This window comes from Buceros rhinoceros, unplaced genomic scaffold (genome assembly GCF_000710305.1).
Source record: "Buceros rhinoceros silvestris isolate BGI_N320 unplaced genomic scaffold, ASM71030v1 scaffold26587, whole genome shotgun sequence".
Taxonomy (NCBI): domain Eukaryota; kingdom Metazoa; phylum Chordata; class Aves; order Bucerotiformes; family Bucerotidae; genus Buceros; species Buceros rhinoceros.
In genome coordinates, this window is record NW_010420834.1 from 10,274 (window position 1) to 33,875 (window position 23,602).

The 23,602-nt window shown below is 47.5% G+C and overlaps 1 protein-coding gene across 1 annotated transcript in view; it reads left to right on the forward strand.

The window, feature by feature from the left end:
* The first annotated feature begins 2,873 nt into the window (after positions 1 to 2,873).
* PRRC2B (proline-rich coiled-coil 2B) overlaps positions 2,874 to 23,602 on the forward strand; it is a 29,926-nt gene continuing 9,197 nt past the window's right edge. The window contains exons 1-19 of the mRNA XM_010139461.1: positions 2,874 to 3,042; positions 4,005 to 4,182; positions 4,388 to 4,490; positions 5,446 to 5,518; positions 7,937 to 8,080; positions 8,693 to 8,934; positions 9,330 to 9,451; positions 9,878 to 10,020; positions 10,628 to 10,718; positions 11,100 to 11,292; positions 11,678 to 11,993; positions 12,640 to 12,830; positions 15,258 to 15,465; positions 16,212 to 16,431; positions 17,069 to 19,129; positions 20,839 to 21,038; positions 21,856 to 22,001; positions 22,597 to 22,738; positions 23,152 to 23,234. Coding sequence (XP_010137763.1) covers positions 2,928 to 3,042; positions 4,005 to 4,182; positions 4,388 to 4,490; positions 5,446 to 5,518; positions 7,937 to 8,080; positions 8,693 to 8,934; positions 9,330 to 9,451; positions 9,878 to 10,020; positions 10,628 to 10,718; positions 11,100 to 11,292; positions 11,678 to 11,993; positions 12,640 to 12,830; positions 15,258 to 15,465; positions 16,212 to 16,431; positions 17,069 to 19,129; positions 20,839 to 21,038; positions 21,856 to 22,001; positions 22,597 to 22,738; positions 23,152 to 23,234 — 4,971 coding nt within the window. The 5' untranslated portion in view covers positions 2,874 to 2,927. The remainder of the gene's footprint in view (positions 3,043 to 4,004; positions 4,183 to 4,387; positions 4,491 to 5,445; positions 5,519 to 7,936; positions 8,081 to 8,692; positions 8,935 to 9,329; positions 9,452 to 9,877; positions 10,021 to 10,627; positions 10,719 to 11,099; positions 11,293 to 11,677; positions 11,994 to 12,639; positions 12,831 to 15,257; positions 15,466 to 16,211; positions 16,432 to 17,068; positions 19,130 to 20,838; positions 21,039 to 21,855; positions 22,002 to 22,596; positions 22,739 to 23,151; positions 23,235 to 23,602) is intronic.

Below are 23,602 nucleotides of genomic sequence, written 5' to 3' on the forward strand. Positions count from 1 at the left end.
GAAGTGCTATGGGCTGTGGGTGAGCTGGGTGCCAAGTGATGCCCCTGGCCAGTGACACCCATGGACTAGCTCAGGTCTGCAGCCACCTGCTGTCAGGAGGGACAGACAGCAGGGTCCTGCCTGTGGGATAGCTCCAGCTGGACTCAGCAGACTCTGTACGGTGACTGTGTGCAAATTGCCTCACCTCTCCATGGACTTGTTTTTGCCTTTGGAGAGCACATAAAACACAAACAAAGCTGTGTTTCACGTTCCCAGCTTCAAAGCGCTGGAGTTCAAAGTATATTCACTGATCCAGAGAGCGGTCATGGCTGTCCCAGAAAGTGTGACAAGGGGTTTTATCCTGACACGTCCCCAGCTTTTCTGCTCTGAAGTGTTTGTTTATTCCTCCCGCATCCTCTTAATGATACAAGATGTAATCAAGAGGCAGCTGAGGCCCAGTTACATAACTGGTTGTCAGGGTTTCTCTTTGGCAACGTTGGCCTGTGTGCTGTTTGTATCATGACTTTCAGGAACTTGGGGAATTTCTGTTAACCAGCTAACTCCTGAACCTGAGGTGGTAGTTTGTTTGTTTTTTTTTTTTTTAAAGCTACTTTTTTTGTCTGGTTTGAAGTTTCACAACCTCCATAACTCCTGAACCTGAGGTGGTAGTTTGTTTGTTTTTTTTTTTTTTTAATGCTACTTATTTGGTCTGGTTTGAAGTTTCCAAACCTCACAGGAGATTTTATTTCTTGGGATTGTGTGAGGTTGGTCTAGGATTGACATGGCTTGGATGGAACCTGAGCCAGGCTGCCTCTGCAAGGCTCGATGTACCTGTGAAAGCAGGTGGCTGTGCTCTCGCCAGCGCAGCTGAGGGCTGGCGTGCAGCACCCTGTGCTATTTGCTCTGGTCCAGGGCTCCCCGCAACTCTGCCAGTTCAAATAGGTCATTGTTCTCAGTCCAGCTTCTACTTTCCTGCCAAGTCCATGATAATCAGTGGTTTTTCTCCCTTTCTCTTTTATGTCTATCCCACTAATAAAATATTGGGCATATAGAAATGTGGAAAAAAAAACAAACTGGAAATGGGCAAGTGAGGGAGGAGCTATTGTTTTCTTTGGCACATGGTGATCATCTGAGCAAAGACTGAACAAGGCTGGAGCTAAAGATCTGTTTGGTACTCCGCAGGAAAAGGTGCCTCAAGGATGCCGGCCAGCCCCATTGCTTTCACAAGCTTCATGCTGCACGTGATGGTCCAACAAAGGCAGCTGCAAGGGGCTTCTTGTGGAGCTTGATGTTTTTCCTGAGCATCCTGTGGATGCTGTTACTAAGTCACAGAAAATGCTTTTCTTCTTCTGTCCCTGCCCACGCAGCTTGCTGCATCGCACACAGCTTCTTGCTCCTGCCAGGCCCCATTTAAGCCCTTCGGTGCAAGAATGAACGCTGCATGATGCTAAGTTTCTTGGTCAGAAACTTACCCTGTGGCAGCAGTGTTTAGATGGGCTTCAGTCAGCTGGTTGCAGATCGCAGGACATTCTCAAACTGGCTGTATCCAACATGTTTGTGATTTGGGCTTTATTTTATACATAATGTGTGATGGAGTAATCCTCTTATCTGGAAATTGTGTTTGATAAGGCATTGCTGATGGAACTTGGAGCTGCTGGTCAGATAGAGTTTCTTTGAAAAAGAGTAATTTCAGCTGGATGAGTTTCAGAAAGGATGAAGGGTGGAAAGGTCTGCTGTCTGTCTGTATAGGGTTCTGTACTCCAACAGAGAATTGCAACCCTAAGATGGGACCTATATAATACAACTGCCAGCAGTTTTAGGCTTGAAGTGAAGGCTTTAGAACAAGAAATCTGGAATCTAAATTACATGTGAGAAGGTTAGATTAAGATCCTAGATTTGAGAAAACTTAGAACAGTGTTCTGAGAACTATGCTTAAAAATGAAAGAAGGGTCCGTTGAAAGTAAGCAAAGTTTCTTTTCTGACATAAAAGTTGACCTTGAACACACAGTGTGTGTGTTCCCCATGTTTCAGCTTTGCCCTAGGCTCCAACCACTAAAAAGTGGAAGTAAAGAGACTGCCTGCATGAAGGGTGTTAATGACAGCGTGTTGTGCCAGCAAAGATCTGAGTGGAAAAATTAACATCACATCCATTGAGCAAAGCATATTTATAAGTACAAATGGTATTGAAGGTGCCAGCAACAGATAAATGTAATCTTTTTTTATGAAGTGTTTTCAGGATTCATAGTGGAACTTCTGAACTCACAGGTTCAGGAGTGTGAACCTATTTCATTTGAGCTGGGTTTTTTTGACTCCTGAACTTTGTCTCCTGTCCAGCAGACGGGAAAAGGGAATTTGAAGAAATAGCTGTTGCCTTCAGGTGATGCTTTCAAAGCATTAATTGCTCTTATGAGTCATTAGTTGTGGCGAGTGTGAAACCATAGTCCTAAAGATAACAAACCTGGCTACCAGTGCTTCAGGGGAAAACCCTGTGATAAATGCTGCTGTGATATAAGAGCCAGTGCTTTTCTGTCATTTTATATTCAGGAATCCTTGTGCAAGCTGCTTCTTGTTAGATTTACTCTTGTAAAGCAAGGACTGTGGTGACTCCTGTCTCCTGTATTCTCATTCTTAAAGAATCTCACCTCTTTCATCACTGGAGTGGCAGGAAAAAATGATGCTGTGGGAATTGTGTTCCTGCAGTTCTTTTCATTGAGTTTATAAATCTTAAATCTCACAAGCTTCTTGTGATTAAAGAGGAGTGTGTTAAAACCGTGTAACTTAGTGTGTCTGCTCATTGATAGCTGCAGTTCTGGCAGTTGTGCATGTTTTACTTTTTACTTCTCTGTGGCCAATAATCTGTTTGATGGCATTTCCCTGGTTCTCTTTCCTTAAAAGGCAGATCGGGAGTGGCGCAGAGAAATTTCCTTACTAGATGACATTTCATCGCAATGTCCGATCGTTTGGGGCAAATAACCAAGGGAAAGGATGGGAAAAGCAAGTACTCGACTCTCAGCCTGTTTGATAAGTATAAAGGAAAGTCAATAGAAGCTATCAGAACTACAGGTAAGAAATGCTTTTGGCAAGCTCCATTTGGTCTCATCCAAGGGTGGTGTTGCAGAGCTAATTCAGGTGGTTGGCCCTGTGTGTAGAATGCTTAGTGGGAAGCAGTTGGGTTGCAGAGCTGTTTGTGTTGGTGTCTAAGCCGGTGTTTCATCACTCCTTCAAGGAAAACAGGAGCAGTTCTTTGTGCTGCTGTTACTGTAGAGACAGGCAGAGTGGCTGGTGGACTGTTGGACCCTTTGTCTAGCCTGTGTCCTTGCTGCAAAATGATCAGGTTGGAAACTGGAGTGAAAGCCTTACCAGGGCCTTGGGCTGTGCTGAGACAGGGCACTTGGTCTGGCCAGCTTAAAGCACTTCAGCCAGCTTTTGTGTGAGGTGATAGTCAAGGACTGAAGGCCTTTGGGGAAGAATGTGAGTTAGATTTGCAGTGACCGAAAGTAGATGGTGGGGTGAAAAAAAAAGGAAATGTTGCCTGGTCTGACTCTGGATTTGGTGTGGGAGGAGAAAACTGAAGAAAACAAAATACCATCTTAATAAATGTGTTCTGGTGGGCAGAGCTGGCAAATCTAGACCTCAGGACTCTCGGGTTACATTACCAGACTGTCTGCTAAGAGGTGGACTTGGATGGCCATTTCCTCAAACTGTGAAAGGGTGATGCTGCTTCTCTGTAATGAAATGAGAGGAGTATCTGCACAGGTAGCTAGAAGACTCGGTGGACACTTTTTGTTCAGGAGAATTATTTCTTTCTCCCTCCTGACTGTTGTAGGAGGCCTGTTCGCCAGCTGCTACCACAGACAGCTGCTTCTCTGTGGTCCTGTGGGAAATGACCTGTATGTTGACATAGCAGCGGTGGTGCAGCTTGTATGGTTCTGTTGGGATGGCACCCAGCCACAGTACGCTGATGAAGGTTACTTATCTAGCAAGATATAACCCTCTGTGACCTGCCATTGTTCCTTTCTCACTAGTTATTCCTAGACATGGCTTACAGAGTCTTGGGAAAGTTGCTGCTGCCCGGCGCATGCCACCTCCTGCAAACTTGCCTAGCTTGAAGTCTGAGAACAAAGGAAACGACCCTAACATCATTATAGTACCCAAGGACGGTACAGGATGGGCAAACAAGCAGGATCAGCCAGACCAAAAGAGGTAGGTAGAACTGCTCTTTGCAAAGTTTTGTCAGGTAAGCAGCAGCAGTTGCGCACTGCTGTAGTGGACCGTATAGTGTTCAGTTCTCTGTCCCTGCCAGTGTAGAGGCAGCATTAGCCTGATCTTCTAGCAACTGCTGTATTGCCGAGTTGTTTGTCTGTCTTCTTGCCTGCCTTCCCCTTTGATCTCCCCTCTGTCTCTTCAGTTCCAGTGCGACGGCTGCACAGCTGCAGGAGTCGCTGCCGCAGCAGGGTTTGCAGAAATCTGTCTCCAATTTACAGAAGCCGACACAGTCAATCAGTCAGGAGGTAGGTGCAAGCGGTCTCTGTGACTGCCACCCTGCTTCCCTGTTCCCAGACAGCTTCAGGGTTTTCTTTAATTGTCTGTATGCCTTGCACTAGTAAGAATCAGCGGACTGCAATTTACAGGACAGCTCTCTACCATCAATTCTTGTAGGATTGACTGTCTTCAAGTTACTGTGCCCCAGGAGTGCTGTGCTGCAGCTGGAGCGTAATTATGTGCACTTTACCCCATACTTTTCAAGTGGGTGCAGAAAGTCTAGTTTCAGCAAAGAAAGAATGGCTGGAATGTGGGATGGCTCGTTAGCCCTTCTAAACTGTTTTACTTCGGGTGTAATTCAAGTGTCACTTGGTGACAACCGATCCAGCTCTTTCGCCCAGCCTGATGAGATTTGATAAGAAGAGATCTGGTCATGTGGGAGAAGTAGCCAGTGTCAGAACCTGAAAAAGCTACTGGCAAGTAAGAAAGCTTCCCCAGAGAGTGCAGGGACCTGGCCCCTATATGCTGCAGATTCCACACTTTCAGTTTAAAAAAATTTCCCAGCCCTTGAGGTTCTGAGAAATCAGGACAGGAGTTACTTTTGAAGAGGAGAAAAGTGGTTAATGCATAAGAGAGTAGGGTAGCCTTCAAGCTGAGGTGTAACACGGAACAAATTTAGACAAGGAGAAAGCTTGATTAGAGGGAGGAAAGCAAGAGGAATGGTTTGAAAAAATAGCTGAAGAAGAGCAGAGGAGAGATGAGAGGCAGAGCAGAGAAGATTTTTTGCTGTAGCACCATAGTACACTGGAGTGGGGAGGAGCTACCTTTAACCCCAACAAGGAACCGGGGAGACCTCTGCTATCCAGTGACCTCTGGGTGATCTGGAGGTCTGAAGAGCAGGTGCCAGCCAGGAAATGAGAAACAGTCATGAGACTTCACAGATCAGTGAGCATTGGGGTTTTTTGTGTTCTGTTTTCTTTTCAGAGTACAAATTCAGTGCCAGGTGGACCAAAGTCATGGGCACAGCTGAATGGAAAGCCAGCAGGACAAGAAGGTGGTGAGTATGATAAACAGAAATGGAACTGGGTATGTGCCTGCTTCTCCCAGACAGGTGTGAGATGGAGTGGGCTCCATTTCTTCCTGCCTTCCCTGTTTAGACAGAGTGGGATATAGCTGCCTTGGTGCCAGTGCAGTGAAGCCATATGAGTCTTGTTTACAATCTGTGTAGCGTGTCGGCTGGAATGATGCAAGTGCATCTGCTCAGGTCTGCCAGTGCAAGACACAGCTTGAACAGCATATGTCTCATCGCCACCTTGAACCAGAATGGTTCGTGCACTTGGGAAACAGCAGGGAGTTCTGGGAGGCGAAGGTTTTGAAGAAGGGAAACATTTGCCCTCTCATAAGCATCTTCTATCAGCCCAGAGCCATGTATCATAAAGGTGCAGAAAAGCGAGTGGAAGAGGGAAGGGGTTGGTTTAGAAGAAAAGAAGAAAGGCAAAGAGATGACATCAGATCTGGAATGTGGCTAGTAGCATGGGGAGCTTCACCTAATTAGGTGGTCAAAAGTGAGGCTGTAATGGGAGGTGTACACAGCAGCCTTGGTCCAAGGCTACTGGACCAAGTGTTGGTGGGTGGAAGCAGCATTGAAGCTGTTGCAGGATGCACTTGCTTACACCTTGACTTGAGGCCTTCCTGAGAAACTATGCTGCAAATGGCTTCCACGTGACTGAGGATCCTGAAGCATGTTAACGTAAGGTGGGAGTTCGGTAGTCTTCAGCTGCCTCCATTTCCACCCAGGAGGTGGTTTCCAGCTGCACTGAGTCCTACTATTAAACCTCAGTGAGAAAAACTGGTCAGTGCCACTGTTTTAGTGTGAACAGACCCAGAACCGTTAAGTTGTCGAGTGAAATTGCAGAGGGATTTGAAAGAATTGAGACAGCTGCAGAGTGCAGAAATGTCGAGGACAAGCTTACCCTAAATTGAGTCCCTTAATGAGTGGGTGTTTCTCAAAGGCTGAATGTTCAAGCAGAGACTTTTGCTTGCCCGAGGTTGGTGGCCAGTGCAAAGACTGCATCTTGTTTGGTTAACTGGTACTTTTTTGAGATTCTGTTGAGCTCCTCTAGAGTCGTTTTGAAATCTCATCATCTAACAATGTTCTTGAAGATTCTTTGAAAAACTCATTCTAGTCACACCAGTATCAACCCAAGAACTGCATGTGTAGCTCAGAACAGCTTAATTAGAAGGTAATTGAATCACAGAAGCTTCAGAAATCTGGCTTAAAGGACTTCTTAGGTCATCCCATCCTCGCACCTCTTCTCCAGTGGCATTGAACAATTGCTTTTCCTTCTAAGCTAGTATAGCAGTTTAATATTATTGACAAAGAGGAAAGTCTTCTGATTTTTTTTTTTGCTCTTCTTTAGGTATTACTGCTGTAAAATCTTTTTTGTCCTTCCTGTGTATTCTCATCTGTCCAAAATACTTGAAGGTATTAGCTACAGCAGTTGCAATGTCTTCCCAGACGTCTTCAGATGGGAGGTCTTGTGCAGTGTGCAAGTTCCAGAAAGTGAAAAGGACTTAAGCCAATCCTTGACTCTTTAGGGCAAGGAAGGATACAGATAGATGAGACTCTTCTGTCAGGTCTTCTGTACTCATTGCTGATACTTCTAATATGGTGATTCTGAAATGCTCTTTTTAAAAAAGAGCATTAGCAGGGAAACAGTTCTTGAAAAAGGAATTCTTCTAATGCTTAGTAGTGCAATACTTCTGACAATGTCCTTTTATTCGGTGTTCCCTTGCCAGGAGATTTAGGAGAATCGCTGTGTTTTGTTTTCCAGCCACTGGCAGATCTTTAGAATGGACAGAAAGCTGTCATCCTGGGGTGGCTGATGATTTGGCAGGACAATTTGCCAGTGACAAGAAATGAACCTGGCTTGATCTGGCCAGCGATCTGCGTCTTAAAATGCTGCAGCAGGGAAGGGAGTGGGGTATAGATAATAACACCCAGTGCTTCTCTGTGGACTTTCACCGAGTATCTTCCCAGAAATCCTAACAACAGTCTTCCCTGGTAGAGTGAGATCTAAGCAGAAGGATCCCACTAGAAATGTCAAATACTTGATAACAGAGAATCATCTACGTGTGATCTTGCAGAATTTGTATCTCTGCCTCAGTCTGAATTTTGTACTTTACAAAAATAATTGTAAGCTGAGAAAGTTCACTCTGACTTTGTTGAACGTGAGAATTTAAATGAAGATCCCAAGTTAAAGAGTGTGGGCGTACCGGGTGAGGACATGTGTTGTGTTGGTGACAGTGTCTGATAGTGTTTTGGATGTGAGCGGAGGTGCTGGTATGGTAGTAATTTGGATTTCAATGTGCTAGAGGCCCAGATTCTCAGGAGTCTTGTTTCCAGGCTGATCTCGTAAGGGAATTGAAAGAGTGGAAACATCTTCTCTGAGTCCCACACTTATTTGTCTGACAGGTTCAAGGGCCTCAAGCCGACTGTTATCCTTCTCTCCCGAGGAATTTCCGACGCTGAAAGCAGCTGGCGAGCAGGACAAGGTTGGCAAAGAAAAGGGCGCCTTAGATCCGTCGTATGGGCCAGGACCAAGCCTCCGCCCCCAGAGTGAGTGAATGATTTCTGCCTTACACCAGCACGTAACTCCACAGACAGTTCATAGTATCAGATATACAATCCTTGCGTTTTCTTTTATCTTTTTATGGCCTCGTGTCAAGCTGCTTAGCAAGTGACCACAGATGCACGTGTGGTGCTGATGTTCACTGGTTGACTTCTGTGGTCCAGACAGCAAAGTATGGACTGTCATCTACTACGCTGTTTAATAAATTAAATTGCTGTCTGGTGTGGCACAGCAGGCCCTTTCCCCCTGGGCTAAGGGAGTCACAAGTGAAATGAGTGGTTGGTGTAATGTGGCTTCTCTCTGAGTGTGCATGATCTAGCTGGTCTTAATTCTGCAGGGTGAAGACTGTGGAGACGGGGAGCAGAGCTGGTTGGATTTGGTCTTAGTTTTCAATAAGGACACTGCTGGTGCCTCAGTTACTAATGGATGATACTGCTAGTCTTTTAGGAAAATAAATACATTTGGAAGCTTTCCTTGGTCCGTGGTGTTTGTCTGCGTACTTAATTAGGGCTTGACCAGAGTATTTGAGTTTTGAGACTTCCTGGCAGAGTAACTGTTTGCAGTTACCAATGTTAACATAATTTTTGCCTCCTTTCCAGATGTCACCAGTTGGAGGGAGGGCGGTGGGAGGAACATAACCTCTGCTACATCTCTGACCGCCTCCCCAGCTGAGCTGGGCAGCAAGACCTCTAGCACCGGAGACGGAGCCCCCTCCTCAGTGAGTGCCAGCGATCCAAAGGAGCCGTCTCTCCGCCCAGCTCAGCCTGTCCGCAAAGGGGCTTCGCAGTTCATGGGAAATGTCTACCAACCACCTACATACCATGACATGCTACCTGCTTTTGTAAGTCACGCTTTCCCCACAGCCATGCAATGTCCTTGCTTCTTACAGTGTGTGTGGGGGTTGAAGTCAGCTGAGATACCTGTTTTCTGGACTCTTAGTTGGTTCCCAGGGCTTGCTCAGGCATATTTCTCTTGATCTATTTTTAGTTTCCCCTGTTGAGTGTCCTTTCATGCTAGACTAGCGTAGCACAGCCTTGCTCAGCCCAAGAAGTTGTGGCTTTCCTTCTGGAGCTGGAGAGGGTAACCATTAGCACATGGCCTGCTAGGCAGCCAGACATGAAATGTTTGTTTTCCCTTTGTGTGGATGCAGCTACAGTGCTCGTAATGTAACTTAATCTGGTTAAGCCTGCTGTGGCAAGGTGGAAGAACAGACTATTCTGCTTTGCCTTGTTCCAGATGTGTCCACAACAGCCATCTGAGACCCCTGCATCGCTGGACCGAGGGTCTTTCCCCCTTCCACAGCTTCGGCTGGAGCCCCGGGTGCCTTTCAGACAATACCAGATGAATGACCAGGATGGGTAAGGCTGCCATGTGCCCCTTGCGAGGCAGGTTCAGAGTGTGACACGAACCATAAACTATGCAAGAATTTGAGCCAAGGATCCAGTTGTGCGGGTGAAGCTGCAGGCAGCCACAGAGGAAACCTGATTCTTACCCAAAGAAGGAGTGCTTTGCTCCAGCTACAGCAGTGTCTGAAATGCTTCAGGACTCTAAGCACGGTGTGTGAGGAGCAGGTGGACATAAAAAAGTTGTGTGCAATTCCGGGCTGGAAGGGTTGCAGCTGTCCTCTGTAAGCCCTTGGAAGAGGGTACCAGGTAGACAAGGGAAAGAAACTTTGCTGGACAGAGAGAGAAACTTGGAGCCCTTATATTTAAGTGCATCATAGGGAAGGGTTGATTACAAACTCAGCTCTAAGTTTCTAACCATTTCTTTGCGTTTCCCTGTAGAAAAGAGAACAGGCTCAGCCTGTCTCGCCCACCACGTCCAGTTCGGCAGCAAGTAGAGAGAGCACCTCGGCCCACCATTATCAACGCAGAGAACCTAAAGGGGCTGGATGAACTAGATACTGATGCAGATGATGGATGGGCAGGTAATGTGCTCCTGTTCTCTGGCTTCAGGCAGTGCCTTAGGAGGTGAAGCAAAGTAGTTACTCCTCCCTCAAGCATGAAACAGCCAGGACGCTCTCTTAGTTCTATTTCACTTCCACAGAAAGGAGGGAAAGCAAACGGTGGTTTGTGTAGTTGTGAAATTGCTGGAGGTGTAAATGATGACACAATGGATCCTTCTGATCCTTCCATCACACTGCTCAAGGAAACGGATCTGAAGACTCCTAGAATCTGAGAACACCAAACAGCAGGAGGATCGCAGAATGGCTGCTGGGAGCCTTAGTCCTGCCTTTTCAGCCGTGCTGTTTAGTATGCAATTACCCATGGTCTAGCTTGGTGGCTGGTTCTTCAGTGCAGCCCCATTCCCAGACTGCTTGCTGCCCCTCTCCTGGGACCAGTCCAACTGTTCACCTGTGGGTTCCCACTACTTGCATCATTTCCGGTACCTGGGGTGGATGTTGGCCTTTCCAAGTAGATTATGCCAAGCCTGTGCATTCTCTGGTTTAGTTGCCAGGAAGGGTGTAAGCTTTATCCGAAAAAGGGATCTGCTTCTGTCCTCTGATAATCCCTTCTCCAATCCTGCCTTCATAGGCATTCATGATGAAGTGGATTACTCTGAGAAACTAAAATTTAGTGAAGATGAGGAAGAGGAAGAAACTGTTAAAGATGGACGACAGAAATGGTAAGAAATGGCTGTATTTGCACTTACAGTTGTTTCAGTAAAAGTAAACAGTACCAGGATCATTTTAAAATTTGTTCTGAATGTTGAGGCTTGATCCCTCTGATTCACACTGTGACTTTGTTGATTCCACCGGCCATGGTTTGAGTGGGCTCAAGGATGTGTGTAGGTCTCAAAGCTGGGTGCCAGGCTTTTTGTCTCCTGTGTCTTGCCTTTCTCCTGCTGCACAATAGCGGAGGAAAAGCACAATGCTTGTTCTGGTGGTTTTCTGGTTTTTTTGATGTTTTCTTTCTGTTTCAGTCAGTTGCCTTTGCCACTCAATAAGACTGCAAGTGCTTTTTGAGGCAAGTAGCAAATGTAATCCTGAAGCTGTTTATGTGGCAGGAACAGCTGGGATCCCAGAAGGCAGCGGCAGTTGTCCCTGAGCTCCGCAGACAGCACGGATGTCAAACACACCTTGGAGGAAGGAAAGAATTGGGGTGACTCAGTTGGCTTGTCCCGGCCAGTCCGGAAAGTGCAGGATTCACAGCAGCCTCCCAGGAAGCTGAATGGCTGGAGCTCTGCATCTGAACACCAGGTAGGTTGAGCTCGTGTGAGTGGGCTTGTGCCACTGATTGCGATGTATCACTGTCCTAAAGATGCCAGTTTGACATTTTATTGAAAAGGGGATGCTGATGTATTTTTCAATTCTTTGTTTATACCCAGCTGGAGAGAAACTCATCTGCCTAGCAGTCCTGCTAGAGAAAAGAAATTGAAGTGGTCCAGAGCAGCGGGGTTGTCAGACAGTGAGAAAATGGAGCTATTGAACCAGATAGCAGTAACTCCCCACCGAAAGGGGGAATCGTGTGCATGAGGATAGAGGGGAGGGAGTCAGGAGGGAATGTTCTTAGTATGGGATGCAGAGCTCAAGATACAGGAGATGTTTGGGCCATGCTTATTGAGGAATGTTTTTGCTTTGGCAGAAGCCTGCACTGGGAAGTGTTCTCAGACAGCAGTCCCTCGAGGATAAAGAAGAAAAGGTGCCACTGAGACAGAAGTTTGTGCACTCTGAGATCTCGGAGGCTGTTGAGAGAGCCAGGAGGCGACGGGAGGAGGAGGAGCGGCGAGCCAGGGAGGAGCGGCTGGCAGCCTGTGCTGCAAAGCTGAAGCAGCTTGATCAGAAATGCAAACTGGCTCAGAAGAGTGGGGAGACCCAGAAACACACAGAGAATGAAGACGTGCGACCCCCAAGCACAGAGAAAAACGCTGTGCAAGAGAATGGTCATGCTCTCCGTAGAGGTACAGAAACATTGCTTGCCTCTCGTTTTAAAAACTGCTGTTTTCTGTTGTGCCGCTTTCTTAGCTGAGCTGTGGAGAGAGTTCCCAGAAGGGAGTGCCCAGAGGGTACTTCAGCTGCACTTAAGAGGTCAGCTGCTTCGCATATTCTGCAGAGTATTTCGGATTGGTGATGAAGATTCACTTAAAGTCCTATTAAAACAAAGGCAAACTTCACTGGTTGCCTTTATGCTCAGTCAACTGTGCTAGCGGAGACCTTGTTGGAATGGGTCTCTTGATCTTCTTAGTATCATCGTCTAATTATGAGAAAGTGCTTGTGGGCTGCAAATCAGAAAATCAGTTATCAGCAAGTGGTGGCAGGTTTAAGGAGTAACAGGGGAAAAGGACTTTTTCCCCCAGTGCTTAAGCAGAAGGCTGATGGCAGAGCGGGATCTCGGGATTTGTCACTAAAACAAGATGGGCAAAGGCCTCTAGAGCTGTCGAGGCAAATCGAGGAGATTGTGCGTAAGGTGCTCTGTGTGATTGTCGTAAAGTTCAACCATGTGCCACAGTCAGGACATGCCCACGCCTGTGCATGTTGTAGTGTGGTGGTGCATGCACAAGCCCTGCCGTGAGCAGAGGTCATCGAGGCTTATTTCCTTCTCTGCAGCAACCCCCGAGTTTCACACGCAGGATGTCTCTGTTGGCTACCTGGAAGAGGAGACTCTTGCCCCAGCAGCGGCAGCCCAAAGCAGCAGTGAGGAGGAGCTCAGGGAAGCAGCTTCCCCAGCACAGGAATTCAACAAATACCAGAAGTCTCTTCCCCCACGATTCCAGAGGCAACAGCAGCAACAGCAGCAGGTAATAGATGTGACGCTCCCACCCGTCTTCCTTTGAACGCCCACCAAATGGTTGTATTTGCCTGGTTCTCAACACAGCCACACAACCAGCTATCTAACTGTCTTTGGGCTGAGAGGTGATAAATGGGAGGCTTACCCTGGCTGTTTTCAGTGCTTCTGATCACAGATGTTTCCTGTCTGATGGGGTAAAAGGGCTCTTTGTAGGTTACATTAATTTTATGTGCACTCTGCGGTGCTGGAGCTGTCGTGGATAGAGCTTGCTGTGGTTGAGGCGAAGGGCGGGCAGGCCAGGGTGTGTCACTAGTCTGGGAGTATAGTAGATGCTGCTGTCAAACATCAGCTTGAGTTGCACAGTTGTCTGGGTGTCTCCTGACAATGTGAAATTTGAGGACTCTGGTTTGTAGTAGAGCTCTGGTTTGCAAATGTGTGCATGCAGAAGCTGGGGCACTTCGCATCTCCGAAGTCAAGAGAGCAGCAGTGCTGTCTCGGTACTTGCTGTAGACCTGGTCCAGTGCAGTCTCAACACCTCAGACAGTGAACTTGGTGATTATCTGTTCTTAGTTCCCTGATGCAAGATGAGAGCTGCTGTTCCTCCACACTGACAGGGAGCTGAAGGTACAGCCCAAGGAAAAAGAAAACCTTTGGGGCTCAGCTGCTTCCATTTAGCTTGTCACTCGCTGTGCCCTTACACTGTTAGTGCGGACAGCTATTTCCTGCTGGGGCAAACTGCTTGGGTGGCAGGTGGTTGGACTCAGCTTCTGGGCTGACCATGAGAGTTGTGCAGCAGCTCACTTCTTGTTCCACCTCCTGCCTTTGCAGAGACATGGTTCTCTGCTCTCATATTCTAGCTACCCAGCTTCTTTTTCTGTGAGGCCCTTTTAAATCAGTATTTTCTTTGTGCCATAGATAAATTGGTCTTAATTGTTTCATTTTTGTTTCGTTGCAAAACCTCTTCTGTGGCTCTAAGAAACCAGCCTGAACTGGTTTAGCTCTTCTCCCAGATGCCGTGAGCCTCCTTAGGGCAGCAGAGTCAAAGCCAGGGACAGAATATCCAGGCTTGAGATAATGCAAAGTTAATTGCTATTCTTCATAGAATAACCACTTGAAATGCGATATAATCAACACTGCTGCAGACCGTGGTGAAGAGCTCGCATTTGGCTTTTGCTTGGAAGCTCAGTAATTGCTCTTTTATGGATGTTCCCCTGTGCTTGTTACTGGGCAGTTGACATTTTCATGATTCAAGTGTACAGCAGCAAACACTGCCAGTATTACTTTTAAAAAGAGATGCTCTTAAACTCAAAATAATTGGGTGTCTTTGCTGTCATGCTCATAATACCACAGGTCATTGCTACTGGAAGAATATGAAATTTTCGTTTATTTTCTCTAATCTTCTGTGCCATTAGTATGTATGAGGCATTTGTGATTTGGCTGGCTTGTTTTGTTGCTTTGGGAGCAATGGTCCCATGAAAAGAACGAAATAAAGCACTGGTGTCATTAATGAAATATTTTCTCTTAGGTACTGAAGCACTAGATAACTTGGATATAATCTTTGCATTTATCGGAGTTGCTCTCTTGCTGTAATGATGTGTCAGGTTCAGATTTAAGGGTGTCTCTTTTGCTCTGCAGTAGGGGATTGGCTTTTTTATAAACGGTTAGAGTATGTGACACTGTTGTAAGCTTAGTGAGAAAAGATGGTGGAAAGTTTGACAGATAAATAGATGTATTTCCTGTTAATTGGAGCTGTTTACGTTTTGAAAGCTTTTCTCAGTACACAAAGCTCTCTTCAGATACAGGTTCTTCTCAGACCTTTAGCAAAAGTCAAATGTCAAATCAGATTAGCATCACGACAGTCGTCAGCTAAAGAAGCTGGATTGGCCATGTGGGAGGTGGGACACAGCACAAAGGTGTCAGCCCATCTCTGGAGGATGCACAGGAAATACTATAAAGTATTAATAGCTCTCTTAATTGAGTTAGGACATTCTTATCTAATGTGTTTGGCTAACACAGGTAGAACTAACATGTATGCACACTAAATAACTAATAATTGCATTTCCTCCAAAGAGCAACATTTTCTAAAGTATTTGGTTCCAGTTAGAAAATTGTGTTTGACAGGAAGCTGTCCTCTATCTCTTGGACACGATGAGAAAATGCAAACTGCAGTCTTGAAGCTGATCCCTTGCGTTTGGCCATGTAGCATGACCCATAGCGGTGTGAGATTCTGGCTGTAACATATTCTGGCTCTTTTGGGTATTTAGAGAATAACAACTCCCACCTTCACAGTTGGTAGTGAATTACCCTTATCTGCTCTATCCTCCCATCTGATCTGCTTTTGAGCCTCTGATACATGGAATGTGTTTTTCATTTGGCTAACAAGTGTGATTCCTGGCATCGTGACCATTCATGTCAAAAGGCCCATCCTTCTCTGCAGGAGCAGCTGTACAAGATGCAGCACTGGCAGCAGCAGCAAGTCTATCCTCCCCCATCCCATTCCCATCCCCAAAGGACATTCTACCCGCCACACCCCCAGATGCTTGGCTTTGATCCTCGCTGGATGATGATGCCCTCTTATATGGACCCTCGCATGGCCCAGAGTCGCACCCCTGTGGATTTCTACCCCTCAGCCCTTCACCCTTCAGGTAAGGTGTTTTCAGTGTTTCCTTGTATCATGGCTGTTGAGTTGGTCCATATCTGGAAAACTGCAGTGCTTTGCCCGTCTGACCTCTGTCCAGACTTTGTGTGTTGGCTGGCTGGGATTGACCTTCTTGAGGGATGAGAAGGAGTTGTTTGCAGTGGGAGCTGGTGAGGGAACAGAGGAGGCTGGGAGAGAGGACACACCTTCCTGTCCATCCCCTGTACTGCAAGGGGAGATCTCCCCTAAGAGCTTTGGAGCCTTCACAGGTGTCAAAGCAGATCCTGCCCCTTGGAGGAGAAGGATCAGTTTTGAAGTTACTGTAATTGTGTGAAATCTCAATGGATCTCCTTCAAGAACTGTGGTGGAGAAATCCTGTAGTTCTGAGTGTGTGCTTCCAGCACCTTCCTACTTTGTTACTGCTCTTCAGAGGTGTGAATGTAAACATCAGGATGTATAAATCTTTCCCCTGAGTTTGTGGTTTGTTTTCACACAAACTTGCTTCTGAGGCAGTGATGGTGTCTTGTGTTCCGCACAGGCTGGGCTCTGAAAGTCATGTCACCACCTGTGTCGCTCCAGGTGTATTCTCCAGCTGTGTATATCCCAAGCACAGGCTCCCCTCTACCAGAAAAGTTTCCATGGCTGCAGTGACCTGCTGCCCTGGAAGGAAGGGGAGTCAAGCTAGCTGTGGATTGTTAATTCCTCTTGGCTATGAGATCCTAGTGTTAATAGTATGAACTCTGTTGTGACCAGGAATTATGAAGCCCATGATTCAGCAGTACTCCATCGGCGGGAGCAGCTGTCGGTCTGACGATCAGAACTCTCAGGCAGGGCAGGTGGAAAGGAAAACTGCTCCCTTGGACCCTGTGCCAGTGTGGGGCCAGGAGAGCTACACATCTCTGCAGAGCAAAGGATACTCCCTGTCCCATCAAAAACAGGCTGATGGCTTGACCGTGGAGGGGCTGCATGTCAGGTGAGTGCAGAACTCCCTGTCCTCAGGCACGCTCTGATGGGAGGTGCTGCTGTAAATCATCTCCTACTGAAGAGCAGATATAGAGCTGCCCCAAAAGAAATCTCTCACAAGCCAAGTTACTGATCTGGTAGCACCCTTCACTGTTGAGAGTTTGTTGTGGTAGTGCTTACAGACTGAGCTATTCAGAGTTTTGCTATCTGATGCCAGTCGAGGCTGACTACTTGTAGCCTGTCCAGTAGGAGAGAAGCACTTGACACCTGTGTATAGGTACAGAAAACAAATGAAACATTCTGATACTTTTTAGACTGTCTCCTAATTCTTTGGGACTTTCCAAAACTAATTCCTAGTTTTCAGATCTCCACATACGTTGGAGGCTGAATCTCCCTTTATTTCTTAAATTTACTGCCCATCATAGGATCTGCTTTCTTTATCATCCATTGATTTGACAAACCAGGCAGTGCAGCCTGGGGGCCCCACAGATCTGCCCACCATTCAGGTGGCTTGTTGCCTCATGATTTGGAACAACCCTAAATTTGTTTATTTGTTTCCACCTCTTGTGCCCAGCCTGGGCCCTTAGGGATGTGCTGTGCTCTGCATTAGCTCACTTCCTTTGGTTTGTTGTTTGCTTCCTTCTCAGGAATGATAGTTACTCTGCTTCTCCTGGAAGGCCGGAGAGTCTGAGCACCCAGCGAGATCTGTTTGAGGAGAGGGGGGAGGAGTACTTGAATGCTTTTGACAAAAAGGCCCAAGCAGGCTTTGACAGCTGCCTGTCTTCTCAGAGAATAGGCCAAGATCTCTTGTTTCAGCCTCAGGAGACCGTGCAGGATGCCTGTCCTGCTGGCAACCGCCACGCAAACTTGAGGTGTTCGCCCCTAGAGCCTGATTTTATCCAAGCAGAGAAGAAGCCCGAATACAACGGTTGGGATATTAACCACCATCAGAAACCAGAGTCTGCAGCAGAAGTTGCTGAAGAAGTGCCCAGGGATGAGCAGTCATTTGGTGCTGACCCATGGAAGAAAGATGGAGCTAATACCAAACAGTCCACTGAAGAGGCCACAGAGTGGGCTCCTGAGAACCGAAACACCGGTGGTCAGCACCAGGAGCAAATGGGGAGGACACGGCGATCGGGCCCAATTAAAAAACCAGTCCTGAAAGCCCTCAAGGTGGAAGAGAAGGAGAAGGAGATGGAGAAGGTTAAACTGGAGGGAGAGGACACCACGCGCCCACTGAAGGAGAAGGCAGCTGCTCAGAAAGTAGAAACCGAGTCAGATGATTCTGCAGCCTTACTGAAGTCCACGCATTACCTGCTGGATGACAAAGGTTCTTCCCAAGCCAGCCTTGCCCGAGAGGCTGAGAAATCCCAACAGGAAGAGGAGGAGGAAGAGGAGGAAGAGAAGCCAGAAAGAACCTGGGAGAACAAACTATCCAGAGAATCTGGTGATCTCCCTCCCACAAAAAGAAACAACTGGATCTTCATTGATGAGGAACAAGCCTTTGGTGGGAGAGGTCAAGGGCGTGGGCGAGGGAGAGGCTTCAGAGAGTTCACTTTCAGAGGCCGAGGCACTGTTGTGGGCAGCCGGGGAGTCTATAACAACCAGCGGAGCAGCCGAGGGCGAGGGCTTCGAGAGTTCAACCAGCCAGATGACTTCCCCAGAGGCAAGCCGAGGCGCCGGATTGCAAGCGAGACGCACAGTGAAGGCTCAGAATACGAGGAGCTCCCCAAGCGTCGCCGGCAGAGGGGCTCAGAAAATAGCAATGAAGGTTCTGTGCTGGACAGGGAGGACAGCGATGTGAAAAAAGGAGACTTCAAAGAGTCTTGGAGGTCCAACAAAATCTATTCAGATGATCACAACAGTCTGGATCCTAAGATGAGGGCGCCTAGAGCTTTTGGGAGATCACTGCCACCAAGGCTGAGCAACTCTGGCTATGGAAGAAGGGGCTTCATGGGGAAGGAGCCCCCCCAGTGGCAAGGCAGGGGTGGGGGAGCAGGGTGGCAGGAGTACAGCCACACCTCTCCATCGGACACTTTTGGGAGCAGGCAGCAGTCTGACAGGGACTACATTCAGGATTCTTACAAACACGTGGATTCCTTCTCCAGCCGGGTTTTTGATGAGAGTCATCTGGATGACAAAAGGCACTTTTTCCAGGAGGATTACTCAGCAGATCAGGAGAACATAGAGAACAGGCCATTCCGGAGGCGGCGTCCCCCACGCCAAGACAAGCCCCCGCGATTCAGGCGCCTCAGGCAAGAGAGAGAATCAGTCGGCCAGTGGAACTCTGAGGAGGGAGGCCCCAACCTGCTGCCCAGCCAGTGGCCTGGAAGACCCAAGCTGACCACTGCAGAGAAGAGCAGCGTCTCGGGCAGACGGTCTCCTGAGCTGTCCTACCAGAACTCGTCAGATCACGCCAATGAGGAGTGGGAGACAGCATCTGAAAGCAGTGACTTCAGCGAGCGGCGGGAGAGGCGAGAGGGAGTTCCAGAGAGCGAAGGCCAGCTGGAGGGTGGCCTAGGGAGTGGGAGCTTGGGGGAGAAGAGGGAGCTGGCAAAGAGGAGCTTCTCAAGCCAAAGGCCGCTTGTTGACAGGCAGAGCCGCAAGGCCGAGTCTGCAGGGTTTGCAGAGCCCTCCGTCAGGACTGGTGTTGGAGCAGCTTCCAGATACGAGAGCCAGCAGAACGCGACACTGATAAAAAGCAAAAGGTAAAGTTGTGTTCTGATGTACAGATACTGTCATACGCAGTGGAGGAGTGGAGAGGAGCTGGACTGTGGGTGGGGAGCTGTTGGCTGTGTTTCTTTTCATCTAATGCAGGGACTTCTAACACCATTTGTCTAGCCTTATGTCATCCAAGGGTTTCTTTGTTGTCTGTTTTACAACTTGATTGATGCCATTGCTTCAGTGCCGGGACTGCAGGTTTATGGAATTTGCTGAGACACTGTGGGCATGACACATGCTACTCTTCACCTTAGTTTTGGGCCAACAGTTCTCCAGTTTCCTAACTGCCTCTCACTAGAGGCACGAAAGATAATGAAGGAAATCCTGGCCCTTAACTCCAAACCTATGATGTCCTCCATGGGTCCCCAGTGAAGTGTAGCAGAGCACAGGAGTGAGGGTTGGGTTTTCCTGGGATAAATTGCTGTGAGCTGTGCAGGTGGAGCACCTGTGTTCCCAGTAGTGTGGTTGTAGCATGAGCGCAATGTGTGATGTTGCTAGTCCGGACTTTGCCTGAGCAAATATTTTCTTAGACCTTAGTGGGGACCGGTGGTGAGTGGCAGGCAGTGCTGTATGTTCCCAGCCTGGTGGGAGATGTTCCTCCTGAGAGTAGTTTAAGACAGCTCCAACACTAGGGATTAAGGATTTCCTTGCACGTGTCTTGTGAAAAACCTGATGATAACAGGATGCTGGGGTAGGTGGGCTGGGTCCTGGGCCACTTTGACAGCTCCCTTGTTACCCTTTAACAGGAACAGGAGAAAAAAAAGTCTTGTGCAGCTGCATTGTATTGAGTTTAAAGCGCTGATAATGGGCAGGATGTCCTCTTGTGACCCATCTGCCCCAACCCCTGGTTAGTAACTAATAGTAGCTCATAGGGAAGGAGGGCTGTGTCTGGAAAGATGCATGGCCACTTTGACAGCTCCCTTGTTACCCTTTAACAGGAACAGGAGAAAAAAAAGTCTTGTGCAGCTGCATTGTATTGAGTTTAAAGCGCTGATAATGGGCAGGATGTCCTCTTGTGACCCATCTGCCCCAACCCCTGGGTAGTAACTAATAGTAGCTCATAGGGAAGTAGGGGGAAGGAGGGCTGTGTCTGGAAAGATGCATGCAGATAGAAAGGGAAGATAAGGGAAAGGGGAAGCTTTCTCTTTTTTCCCCTTCTCCTTTTACTGTGCCTCTTTTGTGAGTTGAACTTGGGCATGATATGTGGATGGTGGTCAAATGGGGGAGAAAAGTCTGGGAGAAAAAAAATGGGATAATTAATGGTTTGGGTTTTTTTCCCCTTGATGTCATCAGCCTCTTTCTGTCTCCCTTCCCCTGACCTGATACTTGCCAAGAAATGTGTGTGAATTGCAAAGAGGAGCAGGGGAGATGTTAGAGCAGTGTCCTGGGTCAGGGTAGGAGAGACTGTACAGCAAAGCACAGAGCCCTTCTCGTAAGATCAAGCTGGGGTATTAGCTTTGTTGTGGGGACAGCATGTTGGTTAACTCACAAGTACAGGTATTGTTGTGTTTCCATCCTACTTCCCCAGTAAAATTTTTCTAATGGGCCATGTCCTCAGAATTTAATGTCTGCTTCTGGTGAGCGAAGGCTGGAGGGGGATGAGGTGGGATTAGAAAACAGGTAAAGAAAATATAGCCCATATGATTTCTTCTTGCTAATTTTACTTTTCTGATTACTTTCTCTTCTTTCTTTGTAGGTCTCCAGAAGAAGGAGGGGGCCTTGGCAACACCAGTGGTGGGAGCAGCCACTCCATTTACAGCTTGGATAGGGCTTCCCACGCAAATTCAGAGAGTGCAGAGGGGCCAGGTAAAAAGCCAGAGAAGGACCCCAAATCCACGGTGCAAAGAGCAAGTGAGAAGGGAGAGGCCTTGTCACAGTTTGAACTGAGCTATGGAAGTGAGTGTCTCAATTCATGCATTTCTTTGAAGGGGTAACACATTGTTGCAGGTTTCAAGCCAGACTGATTCAATTGGGTGTCATTTTAAATAGCAGGTTAGGTTTTTTCCATTTATTTACAGAAACAAGAAAGTTCTAGTGTCTTTAAATAGGAGAGACATGTAAGACAAAGATGGTTTCAAATATTTAACCCAAACGTGCAGCCAGATCTGACAGTCTCATGTTCCTCGTAGAGAAAGTTTGGCTGTAGGGAGAATATTTCCGTATTTCTATCTCAGGTATTTTGGGTTTGAAATGTAATGTCTTACGTAGTGCAAAGGAAGTTGAAAGGACATCCGAAGCGGGAAATTTGAGTCTGAGCTCAAGGCAGCAAACGAGAAATGAGTGTCTGAAACCATTGGCATTAGGCCATGACTCAGCTTTTTGCTGTTTGTAGAGCTGAGGTTTTACATCCAGAGATGATGGAAATGCTCTCAAAAGTACCTGTGTCGTCTTTGTCCTTGCCAGCATTTGGAAAGGTGTGAGGTTTATTTCAACTGATACTACGCCTAAAGTTACCCAGGTTACCACATGGCTCACATTCCCAAGCTCTCCCATCTTGAGGCAGAGGAGAGCAAAGCCCTGCAGGATGAAGTGACTGGTACATGTCAAGACACTACTGTGGCTTAGTTTTCAAAGCTCAGCTGCAGTGCTATTGGCTGGGCTCATTTGCCTAGCATGGGTCCTATGGGGAATGCACTCTTTAAATTATTGGCGTTCTAAAGCTTTATATGCACTGGTGTTTTTGTTTTCCCCACATATGCTATGCTTTGTTCAGGTACCATCATTGATAATCGGGTGTCGAACACAACGGAAGAGAATGAAGTAGGTTCTATGGCAGGTGAAGGCTTCATTGAGGTTCTTACTAAAAAGCAGCGTCGTTTGCTGGAAGAGGAGCGAAGGAAGAAGGAGCAGGCTGCTCAGGTGAGGAGTGGGAGGTGGAGAAAGCATAACCTGAGACACTGTTTGGACTGCAGTCAGAGGATCAGGGCCTCGGGAAGTGTTTGGATGAGTAGAAAAGCATGCAGTTGGCTAAATAGTACAGATCCTGTGTAGGCCCTGGAAACATATTTTGAGTCTGGGCAGGGAGCATTGGTCTGAAAAGGATGGTGAGACTTCTGACTGTTCCTATTTTCTAGCAAAATTTTTACTGTGAGTTAAGAATGGTTTTTTAAAGTAGTCCTCATCCAGAATGGCTTGGTTCAGTAAGGCAGATGCCGGCTGTAGGTGGTGGGATGTTGGGCAGCCGTGAGCAGTGGAGAACCTCTGCACTCTTGCTGTGTCAACAGTTTCTTACTGCTGGGACAGGATGTGGGAGCTTCCTGTGTTGTGTCTGTGTCTGGCATCTGCCCAGAAAGAAACCAACAAAGAGTCAGAACTGCTTTGTACAGTTCTGTTACTGGAGATGGGGCTCTTCACATTGCAGCACTGAGAAATCCAGGGTTCGAACTTGCCAGGAGTAACCTGTGTTAGCACGGTGAAGTGACAGGTCTTACAACCTGTGCCTCTTCCCTCTCAGGCACCAGCTAAGGCCCGTGTCCTTCAGTCTCGCATTCCTCCTCGGTTCGCTAAGAAGCAGAACAGCTTGTGCTTGGAGCAAAGTGATGTAACTGTGTCTGGAAACAGCCTGGGCACGGAGATCTGGGAGAGCAACAGCCCAGGTAAGTTTTGGGTCTGTCTGTTCTGGAGTGTTCACACTGGTGGGGAGTTTCTCCAGTGTCTGCAGGAAGTACGGTGTGTCTGTGCTTAAGAGGAGACAACCTTCTCTTGTCTGGTGCTGCAAGTGGGAGGGGAGCTCTCAGACATCTGGAGTAACCTCTGAGCAAAGCTGTACTGCTCAGCCATCCTCCTGCTGCTGACCACATCAGTCTCCTAACCTGTTTCTGGGGTCTTTTTTTCTAACCCTCACTCTCTATACGTTGTCTTCTCTGTGCTGTGCCATGTCTCGGCTGTAGTGAAAATACCTTATGTCATGTCTTGAAGTGGAAAGTTCATAGTGAAACATGCATGGTGTACAAGGTGGGCTCACAGCTGTGTTTCAAGCAGATGAACCCTGCCCTTCGTTCTCTTCCAGCTCTTTCCGTTCAGTCTCCTGGCAGTGATTCCTGGAGCAAGCCTGTCAATACCTTTAATGGTACTGAATCTAGCACCACTGAGGTAAGTGGCACCTAATGTGCCATTCAGGTATTGTGTGTGTTAAATATTAAAGTAGGTGGCTTATGCTTCTCATTGCTCCATCCGTGCTTAGTGACTCTCAGCTCTGCTTGTGCGGTATTAAACTGTCCCTTTGCAGTTCTGATTTGAGCTTGTTGCTGCTCAAATCTTGACCTAGAGAGCCAAGCACTGCTTGGTGTTACATGTGGGTATAAATCTGGAGTAACTGGTAGAGCTATTCCAGGGTTATGCTCCTTACTGGACGCCGAGCGTGGTCGAGGATGGTGGAATCCCATCGGTCATGTTTGTGTGCCTCATGCCTGTGAGCTGTAGCTTTAATGCAGGGAGGGCAGAGGAGCTTTCTGAATGCT